This window comes from Mustela nigripes, chromosome 1 (genome assembly GCF_022355385.1).
Source record: "Mustela nigripes isolate SB6536 chromosome 1, MUSNIG.SB6536, whole genome shotgun sequence".
NCBI classification, from domain to species: domain Eukaryota; kingdom Metazoa; phylum Chordata; class Mammalia; order Carnivora; family Mustelidae; genus Mustela; species Mustela nigripes.
The window spans coordinates 182980425-182993519 of record NC_081557.1 but is presented as its reverse complement, the minus strand read 5'-3'; the positions used below and the strand labels follow the sequence as shown (position 1 = coordinate 182993519).

The following is a 13095-nucleotide window of genomic DNA, read 5'->3' as shown; positions in this document are numbered from 1 at the left end:
AAAGCTGAAAAGAAGTGGTATAAAGGGACATCCTTGCTTTGCACCCGATCTTAGTGAGAAAGCTTCTAGTTTCTCACCATTGAGTATATTGTTAACTATAGGGTTTCTGTAGATATTCTTTATCAAATTAAAGAAGTTCTCCTTTATTCCCAATTTACTGTGAGATTTTAATCATGAATGTTAGATTTTGTCAAATACTTATTCTGCATCTTTTGATATGATCATTTGGTTTCTCATTTTTAGTGTGTTAATTGATTTTTGAATGTTAAGAACTAGCCTTGTTTACCTAATAGCTTTTTAAGTAGATGATAAGAGAACATTTATTCCCAAATAAATGTTTCATGGATATTATGTCCAAGGCACAGAGCTGAGGTATTGGGGATCCTGAGAATATGACAACTGTTCTGCTTTGAGGGAATCTGTACCCTACAATGGGAGTAAGAATAGTTATAATAGGCAATTTTAGTGCAAGGAGTGTTACCTTAGGAAAAAGAATAGAATTCTGTGGGCACATATAGAAGGATCAGGGAGACCTGAAGGATGTATGAGTTAGGCAAAAAAGATGAAGAGTCTTCCATAGAGAAGAAACATCATATGTAATAGAGAAGTTGTTTACTGAGGCTGGAGTGGATTAAGGTAGGAAAGGAAGAAAAAGGACTTTCTTTGTTTGCAGATGATCCAGTCATCTGTGTAGACAATCTGAAAGAACTGACAAAAAAACTCCTGGAACCAATAAGTGATTATAATAAGGTTGTAGGATTCAAGATTAATAATACACGAAAGTCAATCACTTTCCTATATACCAGCAAAGAACAAGTGAAATTTGAAATTAAAACCACAATAGCATTTATATCAGCACCACAAAAATGAAAATCTTAGATATAAATTTAACAATATATGTAGATTTATCTATATAAGGAAAATTATAAAACTGTGATGAAAGATATCAAGTAATCAAATAAATGGAAAGATATTCCACTGTCACTGATACAAAGATTCAACATGATCAAGATGTTAGTTTTTCCTGATTTGATCTACAAATTCAATATAATCCAAAGTGAAATCCCAATAAGTTGTTCTAAAGTATATATAGAGAAGCAAAAGACCAACATAACCAATATACCATTGGAGGAAAACAACAAAGTTAGAGGACTGACACCACCTGACTACAAGACTTACTGTAAAACCACAGTAATCAAGATAGTGTGGTACTGGTAAAAAAACAGACACATAAGTCAATATAACAGAAACAATACAGAAAGCCCAGACACAAATAAAACAAAATCATATATTTGTATATGCATCTTAACTATGTGTATATGTGTATATATTTATGTACATGCATTCAAAAGTGCATGTACATAAAACACAAATTGATATGGAAGAAAGTAGAACTAGTAAGCAGAACAAGACTGCTTCTTTTTAAATTATATAATTCTGTATTATTTAATTTTCAAAGTAATTATCCAATTTATGTGAATGTAAGTTTTAGTCAAACTACAAAGAAAGATTGGGCTGTGTTTAGATGAGTAGCATCGATGATATTTAATAAAAGTAAATGATAAATGTTGGAGATTAATAAAATTCAAGTGTAACTATGAACCTTTCAATTTTGGACTGGGTTCTTGTTCTTCCATTTTCCCGTGTTTTATCATCCTCTTTCTTAGGTGGAATTATTGTTGGCTCCAAACCAAATAATTCTTGAAGACGTCCATAAAGATCCGAACGATTATAGACATGAAATTCAAAGTCATTGACTGTGATGTATAATCTGGTTTCTGCCTTTGGATCTAAAGACACCAATTACAAAAAAAAAAAAAAAAAGTTTTTAATCAACTTTTTAAAAACCTTACTCAAAGTTTTTAGTCAATCTTTTCCCACAGCTATAGTAACTCTATTTTAAAAATAATTCTATGATAAAGAGAATTTCAAAAACGTACAAATCTATTTTTAATTTATATAATATATAACATGAATATACAAAATCTAAATATATTCTTTTAATTTTTTTAAGTTTCTATTTTTTTTTAAAGATTTTATTTATTTGTCAGAGAGAGAGCACAAGCAGACAGAGTGGCAGGCAGAGGCAGAGAGAGAAGCAGGTTTCCCGCTGAGCAAGGAGCCCAATGCAGGACTCAATCCCAGGAGGTGAAGGCAGATGGTTAACCGACTGAGCCACCCAGGCATCCCTTTAAGTTCCTATTTTTTTTTAATAAGATTTTATTTATTTGTCAGAGAGAGAGAGAGCATGCAAGCAGAAGGAGCAGCAGGCAGAGGGAAAAGCAGATTTCTCACTGAGCAAGAAGCCCGATGCAGGACTTGATCCCTGGATCCTGGGATCATGACCTGAGTTGAAGGCAGATGCTTAAATGACTGAGCCACCCAGGCATCCCTATAAATATATTTTAAAAATATATAAAACACTAGCAAAAGAAAGAAAAAATCTGATGTTATTATAGTATTCCAATTTAGCATTCTAAAACAATCGTGATTTCTAAATTCTGACTGTATAACAACAGAATTTAAGGATTTCTATGCTAAGAAAAGCAAAGTGCTATTTATAGACCAAAAGTAAAACTTTATCCTAACAATAAATTTATTATTTATATATCTCTCTCTCAAAATGTTCAAAGTATGATGCACTTAAATATTACATTAGTATTTAAATTTTTATATCACAGAAACAAAGATTTTTCATAAATACTAGGCTATTTTTTTAAAACTACACAATACTAAGAGACACCGGGGTGGCTAAGTTGGTTAAGCATCTGTCTTAGGCTCAGGTCATGATCCCAGGGTTCTGGGGAGGTAGTCTCGCACAGGCTCCTTGCTCAGCAGAAAGCCTGCTTCTCCCTTTGCCTGCTGCTTCCCCTGCTTGTACTCTCTCACTCTCACTCTCAAAGACAAATACATAAATAAAATCTTACCGAAAAAAATTTTTTAATAAAACTACACAATACTAAAACCAAGATCTTAAAAACTGCAGACTTGAAACAATAATCTTCTCAAATAAAAGACATAATTACCTTAAATATAAGTAACAACAGTAATTATTAAATCCAACAACAAAATGATAGATGGGGCACTTGTTTCTACTGAGTAAATAATCTAAGACAGTTATCACATGTCAACTGAAGAGGGTCAGAAAAAAAGTACTGCAGTACTTTAAGTGTGTTCTTTTCTTATGTTATACACGGGTTTTTGTGAGGGTTATTTTTGAGATTAATTTTTATTCATTTTTCTCTCTATCAAATTCAACTGAAGGACAATTAAAATTAGATAAGATCAGTTAGAACAGCTTATTTTTTTTTAATGGCTATGGAGAACTATTACTAACTTTCGTTATAGTAGCTTAATCTGTGTTTAAATATGAAGTATACACCTTGAGTAATATGCCAAATTATACCAAAACTCGAGTTACTAGAAAATAAAAAAGTGTAAGAAATGTCAAATACCTTAAATAAAATACATTTTAGTTTAAATGAACAAATGAAAAATATTATCATTCATACCTCAAAAATAACCCATGGAAAATGAATCAACAACATTCATTTTTTATACAGTAATATTTCATTTCTACTCCAATCTAGATTTTTTTCCCTCACTACTTCCTAAGATAAGAAAAGAAAAGATAAAAGAAAGGAGCTGCAATTTTTCTGGTATTTTTCAAATAGCTCTTGACCTATGTTCCCTCCTTTTCAGATTTATCACAGGTCTAAAAACTAAGACAATCCCCTAAACTATTACAATCAAGTGTTTTGCCCCTTTTCTCTTGCTATAGATCAAATTCTTAAAATTAAAAGAATACGAAGCACTGTTTTTAAATAAATTTGGAGCATTCAAAGACCTGAGAGTAATAAATATCATCATCCATTTTTTTTTAAAGATTTTATTTATTTATTTGACAGACAGAGATCACAAGTAGGCAGAGAGGCAGGCAGAGAGAGAGAGAGGGGAGGAAGCAGGCTCTCCGCGGAGCAGACAGCTTGATGCGGGGCTCGATCCCAGGACCCTGGGATCATGACCTGAGCAGAAGGCAGAGGCTTTAACCCACTGAGCCACCCAGGTGCCCCTCATCATCCATTTTTAAGTCAGTCATCAAACTCTATCACCCATTAGGTTTACCTTTCTTCGGTCATCATCCACAACCTCTTCCCAAAATGCCAGAATCAACTATGCAGAAAATTACTCAAATATTTCCAATGTGATACATTAACAGGTACCTCACACTCGACATTTCCAACCAAACATGTGCTTTTCTCACATGACAAAACTTAATCCATGGAATTCCCCATCTTATCAATAGTAAATCAATCTTTTCAATTACTCAAGCAAGAAAAACTGACTGTTCTCTTTCCTGTCCCAGATAGTATCAGGAAATTCTGTCAGATTTCCTTTCCTTTTCCTATATCCAAAATCTAACCACTTCTCACCACTCTGGGTCAAGTCCTTATCAACTTATACATGTTTTATAATACAAGAGCCTCCTAACTAGTTTCCATGTTTCTGCCCTTATTCCCTTATGTGGGTGCCTTACACATCTTTATAGATCTTTAAAAAACCTAACTGAAATCAGATTACTCTTCTGTTCCCTAACTTTTTCATGGCTTCCCCTCCTACTCATTAATATCAAGGTCCTTTAAGCTACCTAAAAAATCCTACAGGATCCATACTCTTCTCTCCTATTCTCTCTAAAAACTGGTCTCCACTTCGGAAATGACAGGAACAGAAAAACCAGGAAATGTTCTTCCCCCAGACATTTACAACTCATTTTCTTACTTGTTTCATGTTTCTGTTTAACTCTCCCCAAACAATAAAACCTTCCTTGACTTCCCTATGTAAAAGAGCGCCCTCCCCACAAACCAGCACCCCCTATTCTACTGAATCTGCTTTTATTTTCTTCAATGCCATACTTTCCTCACTCATTCCTCAACACTAGATATATTTACTTACTAATTACCTGAATCCCTCCCAACTTGAATGAAGCAAGCTCTGTAAGAGAAGGGACTTGTTTTATCCAGTGCTGTATCCATGGTACCTACAATTCTTGGCACATAGAAGTACTCATTTATATGAAAGAATAACAGCATCTTACCACAAATCATACTCTTAAGTAGAACAAAAATATCCACAAACGGATCTTGGAATTTTTGAAAACCCTACATGTAGAAGCATAATAACTGCAAAGTTGGATATTTTTCTATTTCCCAATTGATCTACACAAGTAGCAATTAATTATTAAGCAATTCTTCAAGGTCATAAACAACTCAATCAAAATTTACCTACAAACTCATTTAGGTCATTTGTTTTCAAACTTACCTATAGAATAGTTTACCATGGTCCCAAAATACAAATGCCCCAATCATTAGCAACCATGTTATAAAAGCCAGTGGATGAGCAGCAGAAGCAGCAATGGGAAATATTAAGAGTCTGGATTAGCCCCTAATTGGATCGACAGTGATGAACAAACAAAAAGTGACTGTATAAAAATGGAAATTGGATTCTTCTCAATTTCATAACTAACTTACTGGACATGCACAACTGATTCTCTTCTTTCGTATCACTGATATGATTTGAATATGGCTACATTAACTTAATAAGGAGACCAAGGCACAAAGATAAAGGTATTAATCTCTGAAAATATTTTGATAACACTGACAAACACTAAATACTTGATATTAAAATACTGCAAGATTCCCTCAACAATACCTATCCTATCTTCCCCAACTTGTCTTGCATTAATATTTACTTATTGTTGCTTCCCCCCACTAGAATGCAAACTTCATTAGAGAAACATTTTTCCTGTTGTGTTTACTATTAAATTCTTAAAACAATGCCTGATATATAGGAGGTGCTCAATAAATACATTAAATCATCAAATAGAAATAAGTGGGTTTTTTTAAAAAAGATTAGACATGGACATTAAGGAAGGCACATGAGGTAATGAGCACTGGGTGTTACATAAGACTAATGAATCACTGAAATGAGCAACACTTCATATGTTAATTAACTGAATTTAAATTAAAAAATGAAAAACAAAAACAAAACAAACAAGATTGAATAAAATGTCTAGATCACTCTTTTCCTTCCAAAAATCACTTTAGAAAAATAATAGCAAATCCACAAACATTTTAAATGCACCTATTGATTTTGTATTTTAGAAGAGAAAGATTTAGCTGAATTCACAAAGGACTTTTTATTTGTTCTGCTGGTTCTATTTGTTTCACCTCCATTATACTACGATTCCAGCCAGCAAGCTCTGTGATTAAACAATAAATCAGAACTCCACATCTGGCTTACCTAGCTATATTCTCTTCAGGGCCTTTCTCCAGGATCTTTTCTGTCAATAATCTTAGCTTTCTGTGATCCCCAGGAATATTCTATACAGCAGTACCCTTTCTAGTCCCCTACCCCATCCTAACATACAAAGATGCAAAGTACTGGCACACTGACAATCTCACACTCACACAGTAAGTCCATACAGAGGGTACACCACACACAATGTGCCTGTTGATCTGGAAAGGTATCCTCATAAACAAATACCTCCACTGACAGATGAGCACATTCCTGAAAGACAAAGCACCTTTTCCAAAGACCTGTATCTCCTCTTCCAAGGAATGTGCATGTACACACACACATACACGTACACACAGCTTCTTTAATTAAAAAAAAAAAAAAAAATTGGGGATTCCTGCACTGGATTCTCCAGAAACTGGAGAAAAGTAGTAAATAAATAGTAGAAAGACTATAGGTCTTTACTAATCTGACCTAAGGCAAGTACTTCAACCACTGTAAGCCTCATTTTCCCCATCTATAAAATGAGAATATGGGATGCCTCGGTGGCTCTTTCTGTTAAGCCCTAGTTCTGGTTCTCTTCTCACTGAGGAGCTTGCTTCTTCTTCTGCCTGCTGCTTCAACTGCTTGTGTGCTCACTCTCTCTCTGAGTGAGTGAATAAGAAAATATAAGAAAATAAAATCTTAAAAAAAAAGTTTAAATAAATAAAAAAAATTAGAATATCTCTACCTACCTGTATGACTGTCATACAAAATAAATACTAGTTTCCTTGTTTTTGCAGGTCAAACTCTTATTAGTCATTAAAATTATACATTTACTTTCAATTTATGAAAATAAACAATTATTTTTTAAAACAATCTTTCATTTCATAATATGATACAATGTTCATAATAATAAAAGCAGCTCATCTCTACTGAACATATTCTGTGTTCCAGGGACTATACTAGGCACTCTATTCACCTGATCTCATGTAATCATCACAGCAACCCTGGTAGTTGAAGACTAAGACTACACAATTAGAAAGTAGCAGACAAGAATCTGAGGTTCTAAATACTGGGTCTTAACCACAAAATAAAATTACTTATCAATTATATTAGTAAATGCAATGATGTTTCAAAAAAAAAAGGTAATGAATCCTCGAAAACAGAAATGTTATCAAGAATCCAGTTAATAAGGGGTGCCTGGGAGTTAAGCATCTGCCTTCGGCTCAGGTCATGATACCAGGATCTGACATCGAGCCCTACATCAGGCTCCCCTGCTCAGCGGGAAGTCTGCTTTTCCCTCTCTAACTCCCCGTTTGTTGTATTCCTTCTCTCACTGTCTCTGTCAAATAAATAAATAAAATATTAAAAAAAAAAGAATCCAGTTATTTCTTTGTAATTTCATGGAAAATTGATCAATATTGGAAGCTTAAATGCAATATTTAAAACTGTTAAATTCTAGTAAAACTAGATCTCTCATTTATTTCTCCTGGGAATTTTAAAAGCAGTGTTTTAAGGTTCATTCATTCTGATGACACTGAAAGTCAAAGCAAAAAATTTAACTTATACATAATTTAAGAGAGGTATAATCAGTTGACTCTTTTTTTTTTTTGAAGTGGTCTCCAGGCCCAGCGGGGAGCCCAACATAGGACTAGAACTCACGACACTGAGACGGAGACCTGAGCTGAAATCAAGAGGTTGGACACTTAACCCACTGAGCCACCCAGATACCTCAGTTGACTCTTTTAAATCTCATCTCTACATTGACACTGCTCTGTCCTTGAGGCAGAAATCTTTTTCTCATATCCATGTAGTCTAATATTTACATAATGGATTCCCCAAAAATATTTATTAATAAATACACAATTAGATAGATATAAATTATAAATATAAAAGGCTCTTCACTTAATAAGTAGTTAATTTATGGAGGAAAAGAAGGTAAATGAATGTGTAGAGCTGCTTAAGTCTCCTGAGCAAACAGCTAATTGAGACTTGTTTTCCAAAGGGAAATTAGGAAAAAGGCACTTATTTAATTATGTAATTGGGACACATGCTATTTGTAGTAAAAAAAAGCTGAAGTGCAAAGTGCTGCCAAGGCCTTAAAATACTTGGAATCAATACTTAGTACAAAGACAAAATAGTCTACTGACCTTTTAAATTATTAAGGGATTCTTATTTCCTGTATTTAACAAACAAGATTTAGATGCTACACATTTAAATTACTAGATTACATTAGGCTAAAACTTCTAAATAACAAAATAACAGAAAGGGATATACTATACCATCATCTTTTCACTTCTTAGCAATTTAAGAACTTCATTAGATAAGAAAGATACATGCCGAGTTACTTAGATTGGTATTCATTTAAACACTGAATCATCACATATTAAAAGGTAACTGGTCCTGCTATTTATTTTCCAAAAGGATGGCTTAAAATCAACTATCCTAACCAAAATAAGGGTTTCTGATAGATATCCTCATTAATTGGTCTTTGGCCAACAATCATCTACAGCAGATCACTAATTTCATGACCTAAGGAATATTTTACAACAAATTTTATGTTAAACAAATGAGATGTTTTCCTTTTTTTTTTTTTTTAAGGATTAAACTGAACAACTGACAACTCTAAATCTACTCTTGTATTAAATTATCCCAGCCAAGCTCAATGGCACAGAATTTGAGCACTTGAACACTCCTCTTTCTCCTAATAAAATAGTTCTAATGCTTTCTCATGAAAATCTTAGCCTTACCCAGACAGATCTTAGCCTATCTCTTTGGATGGCTAGCGGCCAATATCTATTCAGGCACATGTTCCAATTAGGCTTCCAAATTTTCTCACAAGAAATGTCAACCATCTCCACTTCTTGCTTAGTTTACTGTGAAAGTACACAATCAGGATCTGACCTTAATCAATAAGAAATAATATCTAGACTGTAAGGTCTCATTAGTAAATGTAAATCACTATTTTAATATATATTCCGTAACATTGTCCAACTTTTTACCAAAAGCTTAGTTTGCAGCCTATTCTTTCTTCCATGTCCTATATTCTAAATTCCATCTCTGAATCATGCTAGACTAATGATGTATTTAGGCCAAACCACTTATTCCTGCATTGCTATTTGGCATCGTGTCTTTACTTTGGAAAGTTGTAACTGTGAGCATCTTAAGAATGTCATCCTCTGTAACAGAGAATTTCTTTTAAAAGCACAAGGAAGACAAATTTCTTTGACCCTTGCCAAAGCTGTGCTCTTCTTGATGAACACACAGATTTAAATGTTAAAATACATAGAAAACTATGTGTAAATAATTAGAATTAGAATTTCAAATGTGATAACTAATAAAGTCTACCAACTTTTAACATCATTATAAAATGAGGTGTATAATCTTTTCTTTTTTTTTTTTTTTTTTAAATTTATTTATTTGACAGAGAGAAATCACAAGTAGATGGAGAAGCAGGCAGAGAGAGAGAGAGAGAGAGAGGGAAGCAGGCTCCCTGCCGAGCAGAAAGCCCGATGCGGGACTCGATCCCAGGACCCTGAGATCATGACCTGAGCCGAAGGCAGCGGCTTAACCCACTGAGCCACCCAGGCACCCAAGGTGTATAATCTTTTCTATTGCAAGCACTGGTACAAAAAAAGCAAGACAAAATCATTTAGATATTCTTATATATTAAGACATAAAATATCCAAAAATTATATTTCTATTTCACATCATGGGCAATTACAAAAAAGCTGAGACCTGGAAATATGTTAATATTACACTCCACCTCTGCCTGACAAAATCCTACCATCATCAGTGATCAGTAAAGTGAGTATAGGTATCTTTTAAATAAGCTAAAGATTTTTATTAAAAGCTACCTTTTTCATGAAGGATTTGGGTCAGTTACTCTTTTTGTTTTTAAGATTTATTCATGAGAGACAGAGAGGCAGAGGGAGAAGCAGACTCCTTGCTGGGCAGGGAGCCTAATGTGGGGCTCAGACTTGTCTGAGCCATCCAGGCACCCTTGGATCAGTTACTCCTGACCTCATTTATGTATTTTGCTGAAAAGCAATCCGATTTAAGGAGATAAAATATTTCATGATAAAATGAAGTAATTATTTTCTTCAAAAAAAATCTACAAACAATTTAAGATGGTATTCCACATGTCTAAGAAAATTCCAAAGTGAGCAATCCCATTAGGCTTAGGCTTAAAACTTGCAGTTGCCTCTGGATTCTATAAATGATCATATTCATTCCTCCTATAAGCTGCCATCAGTGTTTATATATAAGAATTTCCAAGAACCTACTTGGCCATATTTGACAAGCCTGTTTTATAATACAAGGAGCATTGGAAGTTAGCAGACCTAGGTTTTCACTCTGGCTTTAACATTTATTAATAATAGGAATTTCTGTTTTTTCACCTGAAAATCGAGGATTTTTGAGAACATTACTTGTTTCCAAACTGATATGAAATTTTGAGAAATTCAGTTGTTTCCTAATTGTGTAAGTCCTTGGAATCCTGGGGTAAAGAGCATGGAGTGGGGGAGGTTAGGTCAAATGGGCCTCCTCAACTCATATCCCTATAGTTTTACTGGTTCACAAGAACATCTTAAAACACTGAACAAAATTTAGAATAGAATTTCTAATATAAATATACAAAAAGGCATTTTTAAAAATATAAACAAGGAGAACTTTTGTTTCAGCTCTGCTACAACTCACTAACAAGAAAGCTTATGATAACTAAATGTGAGGAAAAAAGACTAAACTGAGATTAAGTCAAAAGAGCACATCATTGCAAGATTAACAGAAGCATGACATGCAACAAAAACATACGGTCCTAAAGTAAATCTCTAAGGGACAAACTAGATAGACTTTACAAACCAAATCAGAGGTAGAAATACTGGACCTGCTCAAAGTTAAGTGAGTATGTCAAAAGCTGGGCCTGAACTCAAAAGAACTTGGCTCTTAGGAATGAGTGCTAACCATTTCTGAAGTACAAGTAGAATATCTTTACTTAAATTCCACCTTTAAGGTTTATAGTCAAATAAAATATCAAAAATAATCAGGAAACAATCCACCTTTAAGGTTTATAGTCAAATAAAATATCAAAAATAATCAGGAATATTGTTTCCACACAATTTAAAATGGATAATACTGTAGGAAAGTGACTCAAAATTTTGAATATATTCATATTTGATAAAAGTCAAAACTTTAAAGATTTCCAGTGCACTAACATATTGACTATCTAAAGAACATTTTTTTTCCTATGAAAAATCCTTATAGCAATTGCTTTAAAAAAGAGGTAAAAAGGAAGTGTGAACAACAGATTTTCTGAAACCATAGACTAGAGACTTATTAAGATACATTCTGAATCACTGAAGACAGACCAAGAAAAGTCTATTCCAAACTAAGAACAGAATACTTTTATCATATGAAATCAATTAACTCCTACTCAAATTATCTAATAAACTCTAATCAACTCTAATCCAATTTTTAGAAAACTTTTTCTAGACATGAAATCTGCCCATTCTTTCTAGTCCTTCTGATTTCATTAATTCTATAGATGCCAAACTGTCATCAAGTTATGCCAGTCTTTTCAAGGAGAAGTACATGATGTATTATGTTAAAGGGGGAAAAGCTATGTGGGAGCAAAGAAATGACAGTTAAAAAAAACTAAATAATAATGAACAGTGAATTCAAAAGTAATTTAGGCTACCTCAGTCTTGTGGTAAGTTTAAAAACTTTTCTGGAACTTTAAATTTATTTTTCCATAGAAGCAAGTTATAAATGACAGCAAGATTCCTGAGTGAACCCATCAAAAAAAAAAAAAAAAAAAAAAAATTAACTGGAAAGTTCCAAGGCTTTACAGACACTAACCACCATTTCAGAATTCTAATGTGGGGTGCCAGAAATACAGACAGTCCTAGTAGCTAAGAAAAGGTAGAAGGGTCTCATCATCTTCTGACACTACTTTCCGAGGACCCAGCGAAAACCTTCTAGAGCGGTAGTTATCAAAGTATGGTCTGGGGATCTTTGCAAGGATCCCAACATCCGTTCTAGGGACCAAAGGTCAAAACTATTTTAATAGTATTATTATATGAAGATGTTCAACTTTTTCTCCATCATTCTCCCATAAGTAGACCGTGGAGTTTTTTTTTTAAAGGCTATATGATATATGGCACTTCAACAGATGAACATTAAAGCAGAAGTGAGAACCCAATTATCTTCTATTAAGCCAGATGGTAAAAAGATTTGCAAAATATAAAACAATGCCACTCTTCTTACTATTTGGTTTTCTTTTTGCTTTAGAAAAGTTATTTTTCATAAAATATGGTGTTTATTTTAATACATATGGGTTTATTATAGATATTTTTAATGAAATCAAAAATATTTCTGTAGTTATCAGGCTTAATTTTTTAAAAGACTTTATTCATTTATTTTAAAGAGAGAGTGTGGATGTGTAAATGTGAGCAGGGGGAGGGGCAAAGAGCAAGGGAGAGAGAGAATCCCGAGCAAGGGAGAGAGAGAATCCCAAGCAAGCTCCACACCTAGCACAAAATCCAACATAGGCTCAGTCTCACAACCCTGAGACCATGACCTCAGCTGAAATCAAGAGTCAGACCAAGCTGCCCAGGTGCACCCAGGCTTAATTTTGAATGCAGTACATCTCAGTATAAATTACATAAATAAAAGCTCTTTGGGGTCATCAGTAATTTAGAAGAATGTACAGTTCCTGAGACCGGAAAGTTTGAGAACCACTATTCCAGGCAATAAAGTCAAGATCTACATTCCTCAAAGTCACTGGTATGATTAATGTCGAGTAGGAGGGTTAGGGGCCCA

At 33.7% G+C, this 13095-nt stretch overlaps 1 protein-coding gene across 4 annotated transcripts in view; it reads right to left on the bottom strand.

The window, feature by feature from the left end:
* The window catches only part of BLTP1 (bridge-like lipid transfer protein family member 1), a 222595-nt gene that overhangs the window by 187184 nt on the left and 22316 nt on the right, over positions 1–13095 (bottom strand). For all 4 annotated transcript variants that reach the window (XM_059378048.1, XM_059378062.1, XM_059378072.1 and 1 more), the window contains exon 8: positions 1604–1790. In XM_059378048.1, coding sequence (XP_059234031.1) covers positions 1604–1790 — 187 coding nt within the window. The remainder of the gene's footprint in view (positions 1–1603; positions 1791–13095) is intronic.